The sequence below is a fragment of the Drosophila willistoni genome (assembly GCF_018902025.1).
Source record: "Drosophila willistoni isolate 14030-0811.24 chromosome 2L unlocalized genomic scaffold, UCI_dwil_1.1 Seg196, whole genome shotgun sequence".
NCBI lineage: Eukaryota > Metazoa > Arthropoda > Insecta > Diptera > Drosophilidae > Drosophila > Drosophila willistoni.
In genome coordinates, this window is record NW_025814048.1 from 1,672,263 (window position 1) to 1,692,733 (window position 20,471).

Here is a 20,471-nt window from a genome sequence, read left to right on the forward strand (position 1 = left end):
GTTGAGTGTGTGTGTGTGTGTGTGTGTGTGTGTGTGTGTGTGTGTGTAATACCAGTTGATAATATCTTCGACTTAAGTTGAGTTGAAATTCCCTTTTGATATTAAATCACATTTCTCTTTCTTACGTTTTTTATTTATATGAATTGACAAAAGGAAAATGCTCACAAAAGGCCGCAAAGCCATTTGAGATTTCAAGGTTTTACTTGTTCGTTTGGCTTGCTTTCTTTCTTTCTTTCTGGCTCGTTTGTTGTTAATTAAAAGCTCACACAAAAGTAGGTAACATGCATATTACACACACTCATACACACACTCACATACACACAGATGAACAATTGTTGCACATATTAATTTGTGCGCTTGCCATTCACTGAGGTTGCTTCAGCCATTGTGAGCTCGGTTGGCTCACTTCATTCTCTCTCGCTCTTTCACTCCTCCCTCTTGCTCTCTCTTTCTTTGGTTGTGGCTCTGTTTTTATCCTTGGAGTCCGTCGGCTTCTACAACAATGAAAGCAGCGTACCAACATTGAAAGAACAAAATGGAGAATGACAACAATGAAGGCCAGCAATGCACATAAACTTGCCAAACAAACACAAGGAAAGTGCGCAATAACAACAACAACAACAACAACAATGAAACACACTAACACAAATCTTTATTTAAGCATAGCACAAAAAAAGAAGAAAAAGTAGAGAAAAAAAAGAATCCCCTCCCTTTACAGAGACAGAGAAGGGGAGAAAGAAAAAGGGCCCCAAAACCGAACAACGTAGCGAAAGAAAAATTAGAGCAGGCAAACGCCTTAGGATATGCAACACATAAAACTTCCAAACCGTAAAACCCTTCATGCGGCTTAAAGTCAAATGAATGAAGAGAGGAGAATGGCCCAAAGAGGAGGAGTAGGAAAGGGAGAGAGGCAACTTTAGACTGCATCTAGTCAGGGTTTCAAGTGACGTCTATGACCAGCCATTTCCGTTTCAATGTCTGCCCGTTTAGACCAATATTTAAAGTTGGCTACAAGCCTATGTGTGTCTCCCCCTTCCTCACGTTCGTCCCCCCTCCATCCCTTCCATTCGATGTGGGTTTTGTATGGCAAAGTTTTTCTCTTTTTTTTTGTCGAACTCCTCCTTTGGGGCATACAAAAATAAAAAGAACTGAAGTACTGAAAAGGGAAGAGTAGTGTAGAGGCTGCCAAAAACTTTGCATTGCAAACTTTTCTGCATATATTTTCCACAACAAACCGGAAGCTTGTTTTTCCAATGTCTGCTGGCGGTGGTTTTTAACCAACCCCGCCTCCTTCCCCGCCTTCGAATCTTTCCTCGTTACAGCAACCTTTTAAAGATTCCTTTGCTAGATTTGCCCAGTTTAAAGGCAATTTATCGAATTGGAAATGGTGAACAGATGGGGGGGGGAGGGGGAGGGGTAGAGACTGGGTCGAAAAGTTTTCTGGGTTATTGTAAGCGTTTAATTTGTCAGCCATTTGCTTAGTTAAAAACTTTACGATTTACACAGTTAAATTCTAATTCTCCATTTCTCTCATTCTCTGGCTTTCTCGTGTCGTTTCAGTTCGGCATGCTCTGGGAAATTGGAAAACTGTGAGCAATGAAAGTTTTAGAATGTCCATGTCGGAACGCAATACACCCAGTCATGGGCATCGCCAAAGACCGCCACCGGATGTGGACGAGGCTCTATCCTCCATGCTATGGACCCCCTACGAGCGTACACCCATGCCCAGTTCATCGGAGGGGGAGGAAGAGGACGATGATGAGCGACTTAATCGTAAATTGCGTAAATCACAAAGCAGTTATGAGACTTCCACCTTGAGTGCCCCACAACCTGCAGTCCCTCAGCATCGCCATCATCAGCATCATCATCATCAGCCTCAGCATCATCATCAACATCACTATCCCGCACTTTTGCCCCCTGTGCCTTCTTTCACCCACTTTAGTTTAAGTGCATTCGATGCAGCAATCGCCGGTATCAATTTGACCAAATCTTCTGTCGAAGTTGAAACTGCAACAGCAAATGGACGAGATGAGCGGGCAGCTAGAAATCGTTTCTCTTATCCCTTTTACTATGGCAGTCCGGCTCATACATTGACCCAATGGTGTTCCTCGGCAACGACAGCCGTCAAAGAGCCGCCTTCCTATGAGTCCCTCTATGTCGATAGCCACGATGGCAACACGGATGGTGCTCCAGCTTCATTGGGAGCAGCCACATCAGTCCTATCTCTAGCCAGTGTGGGCAAGGCTCTGACACCGGCATCGAGGCCATGTGATAGATCGCAACGATCGCCAAAACTAACGGCAGATGTTCCCGCTGAGCGTTTGGTTCGCTCCTTTACGGATGATTACATATCGCAGGTGAGTTGAAGCCCGTTTGCCCGTTTTAGGGGTCGTAAAATTGTCACCCCGCCTTGTTACAATGCTTTTAGACGCCACTTAATGCTGGCGCCATCAAATTTGATGTTGTCGCATATTGAAAAACATGAGTAAGAGTAGAGAAAGGGGCGGGACGAGGGGAGACACACAACAGTGTTGCCTTATCGTGGCCCCCCTCACACACACACACACACACACTCGAGGAGCGACACTTCCTTGTCTCTGATAACAGCTAATGCCAACACTTAGGCCCTTAAGTGCCGCCTGCATCGTTCACACTCCCCTTCCCTCCCTTCTCCCACACCCAGAGAGAGAGAGAAAATGACGATAAGCGCCATATGTTGTCCCTACGAGATGGGGGTGAGGGGTTGAGGGTAGAGGGTTTCGCCCTTTGTCTTTTCATAATTTTCTGGCACATGCATATTTAAATAACATAATTTGTTTTGTTTTGCCTTTGCGTCAGCGAAATGGAAAATTGACCGCAAACAAACAAACACAACACAATGGACGAAATGGTGGGGTGGGGTGTATTATATTTGTAATTAAAAATTTAAATTATCCAAAGAACAATTTATTTACTACCGTTTCTAAACATTAGACAATTTTCGCCATGTAAGCACAGCAATCAGGAAATGAAATGTAAAATGAAAGAAACCAACACAATAAAGAGAGGCAAGGCAATGTTTAACAATGGTCAATAAAAGTCGATGAACAATTTCACATTTACATTTTTGATCAACAAAGTGAAACAAAGTATAAAATATATGAGTAAGAAAATTGCATATTTTATATTTACATTGATTCATATATTCTCATTAAGTAGAGATAGTTAAATAACAAAGAACCAGAATCAGTCAATCATGTTTTAAACGACACAAAGGAAAAATATAATTTAATAGATTTTTTTATTTCCTTTTTTAAGCAAACTTATAAAACAAGACAACAGAATAGTTTTTCAATTGTTCATTTGTTTAATGTCGACAAGATGCAAAAATTATAATTTAAAATATAAAGAACATCTAAAAAGTTAACCGTTTATAGCTTAGAGTTTAGTTTATTTAACAAAAATAATTTTCTATTGCAAATTGGGCATGTGGATAAAATAATAATTGCAAATAAAGTATTTTTGCTTCGACTGTTCATAGTTTCCGAAGCAGAAGCAACAGCACACAGCAAAACTGTTGACAGTTTTCGCAGCTTTCAAACCCTGCAAATAATTACATTTTCTGCATAACGAGAGACTTACAGTTGATAAGAATTATTATAAGAATTTTATTCCAGAATAATTTGCCCCAGAATTAATTATTTATCAATCTAACATAAACTATAGAGGTCAAATGATTTCTTTGAACTCAAATTTCACTTATCAAAATCAGAAGAAACCTAATCCATGTTTTTCAACACTTTTGCTCAATTAACAATTTTACAACACGCATGTCTGGCAACCTGTTACTGGATCATTATTGCCCCAAATTTGTAGATATTTGGACTATTACCTTATTTACGGTGGTGAAAATAAAATAAATTTATTGAAAGTCCAAACTTTGTTGAACGAAAAAAACTAGCTTTATACAATATCAGCATAGTTATCAAAGCAAATGTATGGCCTTATTTTGGCTATTATATTTAGTATCAATAACAATTGCAGTCTTTTGTTTATTTTGTTGCTAACATGATATCATATACATAGATAATGCTGCTCGGATATCACTTCTCCTTTCCATGACAACGCTACATCTTCAGCATTAGAAGTTTTCATCATTAGAGAATTTATTATCATTTATTCCTGAAAGGACTTCAATTATAATGCTCAATGAGAGAACTCATGTCTCTAGAAGGGGCTGTTGTTGTTGTTGTTGGGTTTCAAATTCTTTATCTGCATGTTGCAGCGACGCTTTCTAATCTTCCTCTCTATCCCACTCTCTCTCTCTCTCTCCCTCCCACCATCCCCCGCTCAACATGCGGTGTCAGTTTCCAACTCCAATTGCTGCTGGCGCTTAATGAATAATGACAAATAATTTAAACTAAGAACCCAAATAAATTCATGTATTGTATGACGAACGTATACATATACATATGTGAGTGTGTGTTCGTGTGTGCGTGTGTTTCTAGTTTCTAAGGCACCTTTAGATTTGAGTTTCGGTTATGATTGCAACCCCCCTACCTCCTACCACCCACCCTGTTTACCCATCCCCCTCTCACAAACGCAATCACAGTGCACAAGAGTGAGCAGCAACAATAACAAGAACAGCAAATTTAGAACAATAAATGAGCGAGAGAGAGAGAGAGAGAGAGAGACCCAGACCTAGACCCGGACCCAAGCTAACAGTAAATCACATTATATTTCTGTGACGTAATTAATGCAAGTAACATAGCGTAACATAATTAGAACCCAACCCCCCGCACCCTTATCCTGCTTTCACATATCCGCATGACATGGCCCACATCGTATAGTGGGTGAGAGAGCGCGGGAGGTAGATGGAGAGAACACAACATTATCAGCAGAGTGCAGACGGAGACCGACTCCTCCAGCAACAGCAACAAAAACAACAACAACAATTACTTGTGACGGTTTTATGTTTATGCGTTGGCTTAATTAATTCAATTAAGCGCACATTTATGTAGACCTCCACTCCCCGTTCTCTCCACCAGCTCTCTCATCTCGTCCTGTCACCTTCTTTTTTATATCCCTCTTTGTGTTTCTGTGTGTGTGTGTATATGTGTGTGTCGGTTGGCCTGGCTAATCCCTGGGCAATTAACATTAATTACTGGCTTAAAACTTGAATCTTGTCATTTTTTGGTTAATGCAAAACTTGACTTTCTTTCTGTCTTTTTTTCTCTCTTATAGAATTGCGCCTCATTCACGCCAGCAATAAACAACAATAACAACCCATCAACGGAAATTGAGCCGCAACAACAACAAAAACAGCCGCAACCAACAACGAATGCAAGATCACAACAAAGTAAAGAAAAGGCGAATTGCATTATCAATGAACAGAGAGAAATGGCAGCGACGCCGGCAGCGACAGCGACAGCAATAAACGAGGAAACCAGCCCAGGCCAGCAACAACAGCAGCAGCCGCAGCAGCAGGTCAATCAACCTGTTTCCTGTGAGTCTGCCGCTGCCACTGCCACTGTCTCTGCCGCTGCCGCTGCTCTGGCTACAACTACAACTGCAACTACAACTGAGAGCCTAAACGAGAGAGTAAGCCACATTGGCGTGGGAGAGGCAAACGACGGCAGCACCAACACCATTGAGAACAGCAGCGTGTTGGCAGCGAGCAACCAAGTCGAACTCGAACAACATTGTCGAGCAAGTGAGAGAGCCGCGATCAGTCTCTCTTCAACGTTCGCGCCGTGCACAACGAACGCGAGTAATAGCTGGAACCACAACAACAACAACAACAATTCGTCGTCGTCGTTTGCGTCGTCGTCGGTGGTGCTGCGGCCCAACAAATGTTTGGCAGAACTCGAACGTTTGTATGCCGAATTTCGCGCGAGTGAAAGTAGATTTGAGCGTGAACTAGTGAGTCAACAACAAACGTTCGCCATGCGTTTGAATGTGCCAGCAGCAGGAGCAGCATCAGCAGCAAAAACAAAAACAACAACAACAAAAGCAGATGCAGCAACTGCCACAACAAGCAGTGTGTTTCTTAGCAATAGCAACAACAACAACAATTGCAATGGCAACGGCAATCAAGTTGTCGAGAGCATTAGCAACAACATTGCCATTGGCAAGTTGTCGACGTCGTCGTCGTCGCCGTCGTCCTGCCAGCGACAGCCGAGCCTAACGATACAAGTGAATAACGGCAACAATAACGGTACTAATAACGGTAATCCAATCGAATCGAGTATTGTGAATAATAATAACGGTGTTTGTGTTGTCAATTGCAATTATACCGCCACCAGCACCAACACCAACACCACCCCCACTAGCAACAGCAACAGCAGCAACATCTGCAATAACAACAACAACAACAACAACAACAGCGTGGTGGAAATAAATAATTCTGTGCCAGTGTTCAGTGCAAGTTTACAAAATAAGTTAAATAATTTAAATAATAATGATTCAAATGTTGTTGGTGCTACAAACACCACCAAAACATCGATACAACAGCAGCAGCAGCAACATGTTGTTGCTGCTGATAGCAATGATAACAGTGTCAATATAATCAATGTGAATGCCATTGTCCCGCCCGCGCCTGCGCGCACCTTCACCTCAACAGAATGCCAAACGGATGATCAGCAACTTCAGGAGCAACCTGACCAGCAGCAGCAACAGCAGCAACCGGAGCAACAGCAACAGCAGCAATTGCGCACACGGGAGCAACGTAGAAGGGAACGACGAGAACGTCGCCAGCAGCAACAGCAGCAATCGTTTCCACCGCTTCATCCACCGCGTAGACAAAATACACAGCAGCCGCAATTGCATCCACCGCCACATTTGCATCATCAGCATCCGCATCCGCACCCGCACCCGCATCCGCATACACATCCGCATCCAGCTGCCATGGGATTGGCGCGTGCCTTATTGCCGGACATTCTGCATCCGCATTATCCACCGCCATATAGCGCCTTGCCGGTGCCCGTGCCACTGCCCATGACAATGCCCGTGCCAGTGCCAGTGCCAGTTGCTGTTGCCCCACAATCCGCAATACAGCAATCTGGTGGTGGAGCTGGACAACAACAACAACAACAGCCACCGCCGCCACCTCCGCCACAACTAACGCCGGTGATATCAACGGTGCCACTGCCTGGACCGGGTCCAGCTCCACTCATGAATGACGGACGTTTCACCTTGCCGTTGCCCATCATGCGCAGGTGAGTCACCCAAGAGTCCTCCTCCCATCAATCGATCACTCACAAAAGCTTTCATTCACTCCTTGGGCAGCAGTCGTTGTCGTTGTCGTGGTCGTGGTCTCTGGTTTCGACATTTTCTATTACCACACATTGAACCCTCTTTCTGCCACATTGTGTTGTTGCCTCTTCCTGTGTATGTCCCTCTCTCTCCGTCTCCGTCTCTGTCACTCTCTTCGACTGTTTCGTGTTTCGTGTTAGACGGGGCCAGACATTATAATGATGGTAATTTTTATGTCAGTAACAAATTTCTTGCATGATTTGCCTTCTACGCTTCTCCCGCCAACTAACCAGGAAAACCTAGTTTACTCTTTTGTCGTTTTTTTGTTTTTTGGTGTAAAAATTAATCTCAAACGTTGACAGCTTCCAAGAAAATTAAACTTTATTTTTTCGGCTCTATGGAAGGTCAGCTCATTATGCTTAGCCTTTTTTTTTATAGTTCTTTTTCTCTGTGTTCATTTTCGCCGAATTTCTTACTTCTTTTTTAGCCTCTATAATTCATTTTTATTATAATGAGTTTTGGGCTTATCTGTAATTGCACATCTAGAATCTCCCTACCCCCAGCCCCCAGCCCCCAGCCCCATTCCAGCCACATTGTCTACTGCTGACTGGCCATTTTTATTGCCCAGATAGATATATTTACTTATACTATATAGGAGTTGGTTATATATTCACTAGTCGACAAACATTTTTCCCACGCATTTATTACAATAAATCTATCTATCTATCTATCTATTTGTCTATACAATAACTTGTACTCGTATTCGGACTGACTTCGGACTGAGTGAATGACTGGAAAGAGAGATAGATGGCCAACGAGAACCAGTTTTGCTGTCTTATGACTTGCACAGAAATCATTTTGTATCTGTATCTGTTGGATGCGCGCGCTATCTTTTCTAATGGCCTGGCCTAAGCGTATCATTACACTGAGCAACCCATTTTGCGAGTCATCAATAGTTTGGCACAACGCGAAATGACCTCAATCGACAGTAAATGGAGGCAACGACTAAACAAGTTGCTAAATTTAGTCAGTTTACAGATATTTAAACAATTAGAACAAGGTTTTCCCGCTTTAATTGGTTCTCTACTTTAAGGTGAACTATTACCACACAGTTTTCCCTTTATTGCATATCAATTGCTTAAATTAATAGTTAGACCCCAACTTGGAATCACAAACCTTTTGTTGTACAGTGTTGAGCATTTGACATTTGACTACAACGACATCGGCAACATCGGCGACAACATCAACAGCTTCGTCAATTTTTCCCAGTCAAGAGCAAATCGTGTTTCAGAATTTTAATTTCATTTGTATCTATTGTGGATGAATTGCAAAACTGTGTCAATTTAAGCATTATTTGCTTGTTCAAATTGGTTTTCCTCTCTGTCTGTGTGTGTGTGTGTTAATTTTTCAGTATTATTTCTGATTGTTTTCAAAACTAAATTGAAAGGAGGAACCGATCAAAGGCGTATTGCATATGCATGAGGTGGCTTGATTGAAGGAGGCGGTCGGGTGAGTCAAAGAGCAATTGTAATTGTCTCATAAATAATTGACTCAACCAACAAAAAACAACAAAAAAACAGAGTTGAGTCAATCTTTCCAGTCTAATGCTCTAATGTAAGACCCTTAGACTCAATCAACCGCAATTTGAACACCTTCAAGCGTTTGGGTTCCAAAAATTAACATGCTCTTACACAATTTTTGTAGTATTTTGGTTTATTTTTTTTACACGGATTTCGTTTTTTTCTTTTATTTTCTTGCAAAAAACCAAAAAACCGAAAATAAAGAAAAAAGGTGTTAAAAGCGAAAGTTTTGTTCGCTTACCTCCTGAAATGAGATGAGATGAGTTTGAGTTCGAGTTGAGTTAAGGGCCAAGAAGGAGGAGGCGGAGTTGGAGTAGGTTTAGGGCAAGTTTTTGTTGTTTTTTGGGGTTGTTCTTGTTGTTGTCAAAAGGGTTTGGTAGACCGTGCATAATCTTTGAGTCATTAAATAACAGCAACAACAGCAACAACAACAACAAGACAAAAGAAATACTGCAAAAAACAAAAAATTACAACAGGGCAATAAAAAAGGAAACGTGATGCTAAACTCACGTTGGCCCCAGCTTCAATGTGGTATAAATCGTTGTAATCATTTTTTTTTCTTCAGTTGTTTTTGGTTGTTTTTAGGATTTTATTGTATTTTTTTCTTTGGTAATAAAATTGCTTTAACCGACGGCCAAGAGATCAGCCAAAAGAGCCACGGCCAAAAAGAGAGACAGTTGAGTTGAAATCTTTTTCGTTCACTTTCACTTTCGTTTTTGTTGCTGCTGCCGCTGGAGTATCTTAAGGTTAAGCCGAAAATACATATATATATATATATATATCTCGGAGGGATAAAGGCAAAAGTGTTTTCTTGGCTTTAGGTAGATAAATCAAAAACCATTTAAGCGAAACATCATTAGAGGGTACATGTATTTATTATTAATTATGGCACTTTAGCTAATTGCATGAAAGATTTGCGAGCTCCATGACACTGAAATTTAACCTCCCTCCTGGTTCCCCCCCTCTCACTGTCTCTCTCTCTCGCTCTGTGTGTTTTGGGGACTCCTTGGGGATACTTTTGTGGAGGGAAACTGGTTCTTTTTGGCGAGTGCCAAATTAAGAGTCCAAATACCCCAAACAAAATGAGAAATTTGCATACATTTTTTTTTTGTTGTTTTTCATCTTTGGCTGTTGTCCATTCGATGATTCAACTTTTAGCGGCAAACGAGCAACATGCAAATGCAATGTTGAAACAGTAAAGCGGAGAAAAAGAAGCAGCAGCAAAAAACAACAACAACACAAAAGCACAGTCAAAGAAACAGAGAAACACAAAGAGCCAAGAGAGAGACAGAGAAAAAGACTAAAAACCAGATTTCACCCAAAAAAAAAACAAAAAAAAAAAATAAAAAATCCAAACAAAGTATAAACGGAAAACAAACCAAGTTTCAAGTTGGCAGAACCAAGCAGCAACACTTTGGACGTTTTTTTTTTTCTTTCTTCAGTCTCTGAACTCACGCTTTTAGGGGACTCTTTGAACGCGTTGCCTGTTTTTGTTTTTTAGCCAGTTTTAGAAGTTGCAACTTGCTGTGGCACGCATCCCTCGCATCTCTCTGGCAAGTGACACACATTTCTTGTACAGTTGTTTCTTCAGAGAGAAAAGAGAAGTCTCAGAGAGCCGATGGATCTGCCCACGCATCGGCGAAACTAAACTTTATAGAAATTGAGTGATTTTCATAAATATTGCCACAAGAAGAAAACAAAATCTGACAAAAAATCAAAGCCAAAAACGACAGCTACTGAACGACACTAAATGTTGCTGCTGCTGTTGGTAATGTTGGTAATGTTTGTTGTTGCTGCCAGTAGAACTGACCAAACAACTTTCCAGTTTTATGGTCTTGCAACTGCTGCTGCTGCTAACTGGCAACTGCAATGGCCTGTCTGTCCTCCTCCTTCACCACACCCCTCAGTCTTCAGTCTTCCCTCTGTGTCTCTCCCTTTTGTAAGCGACTTCAACTCCTTCTGCTTTTGACTTTTGCCTTGCTCTTTCACTGATTTGGCGGTGTTGGCTTTATTTATTTTTATAAGAGAATAAACACCACAAAAAACTACATAAAATCAAGGCAAACAACTCAAGCCGACTTGGAGAAATGCTCTAACTTAAAATTCTTTAAAAGAAAATTCTCTGGAGCAACTGTGTTCTGTTTTAACTAGCTTAATTAATCGACATCTCATGATGATTTATGTTGAATTCAAGTCTCATATATTAAATATATATAAGAGTTTGAAATTTTATATCATTTTCCATGACAATTATGTGATATTCTCAGTGGTTTTAGGTGAATAAATATAAATAAAGATAACTATAAATTAATGTTTAACAAGGTTTTAATAATCAATTGAAGGCTAGTTAAAGACTACATTGCTAGGTAAATTAATCAGCTAATTTTGTTTTTAAAGAGAAGAAAGCAAAGTGCGAGAGAGAGAGATTTAAGGACTTAGCACATCTTTAAGACCAAAACAAATTGAGAGTTATAACTAAATGAAACGACAAAAGGTTGTCAATACCCTTTGGTATATATTATATTATACCGACATTATCTTTGCAAAAGAGATATCAAATGGAACAAAATTTATTTGATTTTGCGTAGAATATAGATATGTTAGGGTATTATAGAGAAAAACTTGTTCTTTGAGTGGAAAACCAAACGAGATGAAACGAAGCGCAACGACAACGACTATGACGATGACGATGAGAGGAGAACTTACCCAAAAGTCAATAAAGCCAATAAAGCAAAAAGTCGCCGCTGTCCAAAAGACCCAGACCCAGAGTCATAGCCATATAACTATATAGAGTCCGTAGCCATACCCAAGCCCAACCAAATTGCGGTTGTCTGCTATGTTGTGTGTGTTTAGGTGTGTGTGTGTGTGTGTGTGTATGCTATGTGTCTGTGTGTTTGTATAGAAAATGCATTCGGGCCAAGTTGAAATGAGCCGGCAAATGCAGCAGCAGCAGCACAAGACTCTTCTCTGCCAGCCACAAATAGACAGGCCAAAGTCACAAACAAGTTGAGAGACAAACAAACAGAGAGACAGACAGAATACAGTAGAAGAGAGAGAGAGAGAGGGAGAGAGACCAAATCATAGATGGCCAAAGGGTCTCTAGCTCTCCACTCCATTGGAGTAGCCAAATCCAATCTCTTTTGGGCTCTTTTTCTTGGCTTATTAAATTGTCACCCCAAAAATGTGATTTTCGATTTTCGAGCCAACGATTTATGTGATTGTGACACACAAACCCCAAAAAAAGAAACTAAAACAAATGATTATCTCACAATTAGTTGGCCAACTAAAACTAGTTTCTAGTTTCCCCCTCATTTAATTGTGTCATTGCAATTAAGTTTTGCGTTAATTGTAGTAAAAATTTGTTTTAATAAGCTTTTTAACTGCCATAAACTGGCCTTGAGCTCACAGTCTCTGTCTGGGACTCTTTTTCAGCTCTTTCTCCTCGTTTTTGTTTGTGTTTGTGTGGTTCGTTTTGCCCATTTTGTTTGTGCTTTTGGCCATTACAGTTCAATGCCATTTTTGGTTGGCCAGAACAAAAGGCCAATGTGAATTTCTGTTTCTCTGATTGAGAATTTGAAAATACAATACAATAATGGCTAAACCCTCCCCCCGTCTCTCACTCCCTCCGTAAACCTTAAGAGCAGATGAGCATAATGTTTAAATGAGCATATATATATACATAAATAAATAAATACATGGTAATAAACAAAATAATGCCGCGTTCCGACTGCTGCTGCTTGTTCGGTTAGCCACTCCCGACTTTTGATTCTTTTGCAGTTGCAAAATGCATATGGATGCTTAACATTTTATTATTATTATTATTATAGGATAGGCAAAAGGTATATAAGTGCATGTTTTATCATTTAAGCAAATCAATGAGGACCAAAAAATAATGGCTATAATCAGGGGAATCAGACAAATTTTACAATTTAGCGGGTAAATTAAACTTATAAACTTATAGGTCTTATATTAGGTGGAATTATAGTCATTAAATGTGATAAATAATGTGGTATATAATTGGATTTACTTTTATTACTTTTTCTAGATACATAATCCAATAAAAAGCCAATAAAAGGTTCAATATTTCCATTACTTTTGAATAAAACTTTATTTCTCCATACTATTATTTTGAAGAAGGTCTATAAAACGATATGTTTTTCCATTGTTTTAGAACAAAAGTAATAAATATAAATAAAGGCCAAAGGTAAAGGTAAAGTAATTAAATTACTTAATATCCCAAAAAGAGATCATTACTTTGTTGGATCCTTAGCCATAATGTCCTTTACTCTTCCCTCAATATTCTGCTATCAAGTAGTAATCGATTACAATATAAATATTCAATAAGCTGCTCTTAAATTTAATTTGAGTCAGAGCCATTGATCTGTCTACTTATCGATAACTTTGAGCGTCATTGATCTGTCTACTCTTCGATAACTTTAAACAGTTTCAATATTCGTATAAACTTTAGAACCTAGACTTGGCAAAGTCACTATGTTAGTTATATTAGTTTTACTTACGTCTATTTATCAAATCCAATTTCCGGCATATGAAACGTTATCCTTTTCTTTTTGGCAACGTTTAATTTTACTTTTCTTTAGTTTATTGCATATTGAACTGGTAATCGGGCAAGTCGATGACTTTCAACTAAACGTAAAATATTTTTCATTTCTACATTTTTATGATTATTTTATATTTTTGATTTTCATTTTGTTGCTGGTTTCCACCTCACCCTTTCCCTTTCTCCCCTTTACTCTCTATCTCTCTCACTTTTTTCTCTGATTTTTTCTGCGGCTCTTGCGGTTTTTAAACAAAAGTCCATAATTTATGTTATGGCTAAGCGTTGGAGACTGTTTTGTTTTGTTGTTAAATTCCCCCCCGTTACCCGACCGAACCTCTCCTAGTCCCAGAGTCTGTGATTTTTACCTCTTTTTTTTGCTGCTTTTGTTGCTTTTGCTTTTGTGAAATAAAATGAACTCGAAACGCGAATAGGGCGTGTGGCATTGGCTGGTTGGGGCAGGAGGCTAGGAGGAGGTTGGGGCAGGGTGTTCCTCGCCCTCTCTCTCTCTCTCTCTTTCAGTCTTTAAGTTCGATGACTTTGCCATTCAATTTTGAATTGAATTTAATCAACATTTTGTGTCCTAAGATCAAAAATTTACATTTATTTACTTTAATCTGAGTTTTGCTATTGCGCGCTCCTCTAGCCAGACTACTTGACCCGCATTTTTCTTGGCGCAAAACTCGGGTTAGCATAGGAAATGTATGTGTGTGTGTGTGCGTGTTTGAGTGTGTGTGTTTGATGTGTTTGTGGAGGCGTTGACGCATTTCTCTACAATTTCAAATTCAGTTGCTGCTTTTGTTAACCAAAATCGCGTTATGAAATCTCAGCAACTGAATTTGAAATACCCTTTAAAGGCTGAGTCTCTTATTTATGTTTGCCATTTCCAAGTCTAATTTGAAATAATTTACATTAAGAAATGCGCCATAATATTTACCGAAAGTAAACTTCCAAGTCATTCGATAGCTTTTCAAAAGAGTTTATTTTATTAAAACAGTTGATAGAAAACCAAAACCTTATGATATTCAATAATAGATTCAATTTGAGTGAATTAATCTTATGACTTAACTAATTCTCGAAAAGTCAGCGGAAGAAAAGTCTCCGAACCACATTTTCGTTTTTTAATTTACCTGAATTTTAATGGACCCCTCCTAATTATATTTGGCTATCAAATTAAGAGAAAAATTTAAGGGAAATAGCTAAACATTATTCAACTAAATTTGCTGCGTGTAGCACTCAAAATCCCCCGCTAACGATTTTTCCGTTTCTTCTTCTTCTTTAACTCTCTAATTAAAAGTTGAAGATTGCATTTTTAATGCACATTAATCAGTTAGTCAGATTTTGTTTCGTTCGTTTTGTGTCTATTTTATTTTGTTGCTGGTTTCATAATGAAATGGATTTTAGATAATTACGGTTTTTGTCTGTGTTATTTCTATAGAAATGAGGTAATAATATTTTTGGCGAACCAGTTTCAGTTTCCTTTTGTGTAGCTGTTTAAGATTTGAGTATTTTTGTTTCTTTTTGGGTGAAAGTTTTTGCCTGGTGTTGTTGTTGTTGTTGTTATTGTTTATTTGTTTTGGTCAGTAGGTGGGTATTATTTATATATACTTATATACAGATTGATAGCCATTTAGATATATGTATGTATGTGAGAAATGAGTGAAAACTGTGTGTGTGTTTTTTTTGTGTCTGTGTCCGATGCATAAATTTAGTTGCTAACTAACTAACTCATTCATTCAGCCGTAAGTTTAATTTCCTCCATTTCGGATATTCTCTGTGACAAAAATTGTTCATTTGATATTTAACTTCAATTAACGTTTAACAAATGTTTAAATATTTAAAACCAAAAACCCAAAATGTAATGAGAAAACTCCGGAAAGAAGATGGAGAGAAACGTGAGCGAAAGAGAACTCAATCCAAGAGCATTTTAATGGCAACATTTTTAGCTTAAACATTGTAACATTTAACGGAAAAAAAAGAGACACGGTGAAAAAGAAACAACAAATTGCCAGACAAGTGCAACCTAAATGGGGGTAGGGAAACTGGGGGGGAGTCGAGGGTTCTCCTCTCCATTGCCCCATACTATTTGGCCACTGTGTCAACTGTCAACCACAAAATGCGCGAAAAAACGAACAGCCAAAAAATCACCAGAGTCATGAGAGAAGGGGAAGAGGGTGGTGGTACTGCCAGGGAGGGTGTTTTTTTGGTGGGGGGTTAAAGAGTGAACTTTTGTGTCTCGCACTGATTTCAATTTAAAGTGCAATGAGTTTTGCAGTTTGTTGTCGCTGTTGTCGTTGTTGTTGTTGTAGCTAAAGCTTATTTGTTAGTTGTCTGCCAAGCAGCAGCCTGACACAAACACAGAGACACAGCACACTGACACCAACACACATATAGATACACACACCCATCCCACACACACACACACACATACATAGAGTCACCCGCTACATTTACACAGTTTTATTTGTAATATTGTTTTACTTGGTAAGAGAATTCCCCCGAGGCTTTTCAAGGGTGGAGAGAGAGAATGAGAGAGACAACTTTAAAGCCACCGAAAAAAGAAGGAAGACAACATTGCAATCCTCGCGCGTTTCGTTTGGGTAAATTAATTAAAACATTTAACAAATGTGTGCGTGGGGTACACATCCCTTTTTAACCGGATCCTTGTTGTTTGGCTTTTTTGGCGTATCTTTAGCACTTGAGCAAATAAAATATATAATTTATGTATGTTTTTCTCCATGTTTTTGTTTTTGTTTTAAAGTAAACTCCTCTTTGTTCTCTTTGCCTGATACAAAACATTTCTCATAATTACTAAAACAAATAAGGGCAAACCCTTTACGTATGTACCTACCGCTGGGTTTCTACAATTTGTCACACGCTGCGTATGCGTAATCTCTTAAAGAGTTTTCCACTTTTCGCCAAATATTCCAATGGCTGTCAATGACAACTACAAATGAGTTGAAAGACCGTCGTCTTCCACTTGCTAAAATCGAGAGTGGGTTCCGAGAGTGGGTTATAATTAGAGAGCACGGCGGCACTTTCATAAGCTTTTGCGACTAATGGAAAAGCTGAAGCTGAAAAATCACAAAAAAGACCAACCAAGAAAACTGAGAAATGTTTCCCTGGCAACCGCACACCACCACCAGCAACAACAACAACAAGACAAAGGCGGTAATTTGACGCAGCTGGGAACACAACACAAACAACAAGCAAAAGTTGACGGCAAAAAACTAAAAGTCAAAACAAATAATTTGCTATAATAACTAAGAGCGTAGCCAAACAGCTGGAAAACAAAAGAAGACAAAAGAGGATGAGCAATATACAAAAACAAAAAAAAATATACAGAAACAGTAAGAAAGAAAGATACCCACTAAAAGACAAGCAGAGCGAGGGAGAGAGGGAGAGCGGGAGAGGTGTTATGTCAAGTTGAAGGCGCCAACTATCTAATACCCTGTATTAAGGTGAAACTACTTAGACTCGACCTGACCTTACTTACTTTCTAAAGTAATTTCCACTCTTCAATAAGTTGATAATTACATGCAAATGACTCTCTTAAACAAGTTGGGAATTATAAGCAAATGAAGCGGAATAGAAGCCAAAGTTTGTCAATCTAAACTTAAAGTTTGCTGATCAGAAATCAATAATGATAGTTAATGAAAAGTAAATATAATATCTGTGCGTTTCTTTTTCAAATTCTTGACTTCACTCACTTCTCGATTCGAAAACTGCAAAAAACCAACCAACAGTGCTGGTAAACAGCTGTTTCTTTCATGTGTAGTGTTGGTCAAGCAACTGCAAGACCCTTAAATCGCTAATTTCGAGGGTATAAGAAAAGAAAAGTCCAAAAAAAACAAAAACTAATAGACAAGTGGAAGTGAAACAAAGCAACACTCATAGCTTACATCTCACAGTAAGCAGCTAGCAGCTCTCATCTCTTCTTTAGCCACAAAAGCCAAAAGACATAGAGAAAACTTTCTCCTTCTCGGCAAGATCTCTTTGCCGAGCTAAACGCTCATCTTTCCTCACTCTCTCTCTCTGCCTGTGTGTGTGTACTTTGCAAGTTAAAGAGCCCAAGATGAGGCTTAGCCCTTTCTCCCTCCTTTCGGCTATAGTGTGTGTCTCTTCTTTCCCTTCGTCCAAGTTGGCAACCCCAAGCCGCAGAGCTATTAAACGCACACTTGCGTAGAGTTTTCACACGCAGACACGACGCCGCTTAAGCCCCCCAACACCTCATCCCCCCAGTCACTTAGGTTCCCCTGTGTCTTTAGAGGCAAAGGCAAACCTCATCGTTGCATACAATTTTTGCATTTTACAATGCAAGTTTTGCAAATCTCGCACAGCTGCGGTTAGTTTGAGATGATGACGATGACGGCAGGCAACAGAAACTGCCGAGACAGAGACAGAGAAGACGACGGAGATGGCAGTGGCTTCCCATTCCTCACAGTCCCCTGTTCCTCCTTCTCCTCCTCCTCCTCCGCCTTGCCATTCCCTCATTTTCCATTTTCAATCTTCATCTAGCCTTGGATTTTTTTTCTTTTCGCATACCCTAAAACCAAAGACATTATTACTTTTAAGGTCCTTGAGCTAAGGCAAAAGGCTGGATGATGCTATTGCGCTTTTTTTATGCGAATTTTCCAAGATTTGTTTATGCAATCCTTTTCATAAAAAAATAAACTCATTCGAGTTGTTAAATCAGCTCTTAGTTGGAGGAAAACTAAGTGTCTAAGCAGCTGCAGTTGAAGTATTAGTTTTACTATAATTTGCACTTTAAGTAAATTTACTCAGCAGACTTTCCATCCATTTATAACTAAATCAATGTTTAAGCTTTAAATATTAATGTTTAAACATTGCCAATTGCGACTCGTGGTTTTATGGTGTTCTTCAGGGAATTAAACTTAGTAAGATGCTAAACATTTTCTCCTAGAAAACTTGAAATAAATATAAGTTGGAAAAGAAACGTTTTAAACAAAAGCTTTTGTATTTAAAAGTAACAGAACTATCGTTTTATTAGTTCTCAGAAAATTCATAACTGGGAAACTTTATAATTATGTTCTAAAATTTGTTTTTCGAATATTTAAATTTCTATGTTTCGAATGCTATGAACTAAACTTATATCTTATTTGTCACAATTATATCTTAATACGGAAAAAACTATGATATTTATACCATTTGTTGTTCATTAACTAAAATAACATTTCCAGCTTAAGAAACCTAAAATAAAAATTGTGAAATTTATTGAAAACATCTCATGTACCTTAAAGAGTATTTTTCCAACGACTTTATTTGAGTTTTGGAAATTCAATCTTCCTTTTATTCTCCCCATTCTTTGGCTTTTACAACTTTTTGTTGTGGCTGTTTCTGCTGCTGCCTTTTTTTTTTACCAACTTCATTGGCGTCTGTCAGTTAACCACAGCGACAGCAGCAGCAGCAGCAGCAGCAACATGAAGCATGAGGCAAGTCAACGTCAACTTTTCGATTTGTAGCCAAATCGCCCGCATGCTCATAATTTCATTTCATTTCATTTGGTTTGGTTTCGTTTCGTTTCGGTTATCGACAAACTGCAATCAGCATATAATTTTTAGCCAGCCAGCCAACATACATACATAAAGTAACATGTGGCCAGCTGTGGGCAAGTATGGACAACCAGCGAGCGAGAGTGACCATCAGGGGGAGACACCCTCATTGTAGATATCTCCTTTTTCTCGTTCCTTTTCTACACAGCCCTGACCATAGTTCATTTAGTGCTAAAAACCATAGCAACACGATAGCGATAAGGAGTAGCCTTCGTGTCCATTTCCCTCACCCCCTTCTTCTCTGGAACTCACATTGTCATTGTATTTTAAGATAAACGAATGGTCGAGGGGGGGAAAAGAAAGCAAAAACTTGTAAGCGAAAGAAGGCCCAGGAAATTATGCGTAATGAAGTAAGCACTTTCATGAGAAAGGGGAGTGAGAATGGTCTTATCACTATATGTGTGTGTGTGTTTGTGTGTATGTATGTTGATAGCTGGAAATTGCTTGTTGCTGTGGCTGGCTGGACCTCTTCTTCTCCAGTCTCCTCATCTCCTCATTGTTGGTTGTCGGTCTCTTTTGGTTAGCCGGGGTAGTTTTTATTCGCTTCGTTTCCGCGTCAATTTCCTTTAATGCGCTGTGGCGTGATGTCCCTTAACATATACACACTGGCACACCACTCTGTATGTGTGTGTGTGTGTGTGTGTGTGTATGTGGTTGGGTGTAACTCTCAATCAGTTTTGCGCTTTATGCGCATTTTTATGGCTTTTGCTTGTCTTGTTGCTCTGGCACTGGCCCTGGCACTGTATTTTATCTGCGTAATTGAGTTCGTTTGCACATTAGCAACAGAAACAACAGATACAACGACAACACCAACAACAACAACAACAACAAAAACAGTTTTGAATTGTAGGGTTGTTGGGCTCACACGACAGCCTGTCATTCAATGGCCTAGGAATTATGGCTTGTTATGTGTGGGGTGGGGAGGGGGAAACGTAAATTAGGTTTTCTGCCATGTGCCCAGCTCATAGACAATAAAACATTGACAATATATACCAAATCTCCCGAAACAAATTAGAGTCTTGAATAAACTATTAACTTTACTAACTAGTTTTCCAACTTTTTGAAAACTTCCCAAAAAAAAAGTCCTTTTAGTGAAAAGTGTTGTCACCATCTCTACTTTAATTAGTTGTTTAATCGAATTGAAGGCACGTGCCAGATTTGGAAATCAAAAATGGATCTCTTATCTCAACGAGAGATTACTTTGAGTGAGAATTACAACTTGAGACAAAGCAGATGGAAACTTGAGATGCAGTGGGTCAATGGAATGTTGATAATATTAACAGATCGATACAAAATAAAAGTCGAAAAACATTCCAATTCCAGGATACATCTGTTCCAAATATATTTTAGCAGATAATAATCTGTTATTCTTAACAATTTTGTATTTTTCGACTGTGGATAACACGTTCGTGGCTAATACTATGCGATGATTAAATCTCTGCAATTAACTAATCATTAACCAGACTTTGGGTCAACAACTTCCGTTAACAAATCCAAGCGTAATGACTGTTTATTATACCCTTGCAAAAA

General features: G+C 39.1%; 1 protein-coding gene across 1 annotated transcript in view; it reads left to right on the forward strand.

Annotated features, from left to right (window-relative positions):
• Positions 1 to 20,471, forward strand: part of LOC6639650 — a 52,403-nt gene that overhangs the window by 4,493 nt on the left and 27,439 nt on the right. The window contains exons 2-3 of the mRNA XM_023181889.2: positions 1,561 to 2,357; positions 5,224 to 7,196. Of these exons, the coding sequence (XP_023037657.2) occupies positions 1,611 to 2,357; positions 5,224 to 7,196 (2,720 nt within the window). The 5' untranslated portion in view covers positions 1,561 to 1,610. The remainder of the gene's footprint in view (positions 1 to 1,560; positions 2,358 to 5,223; positions 7,197 to 20,471) is intronic.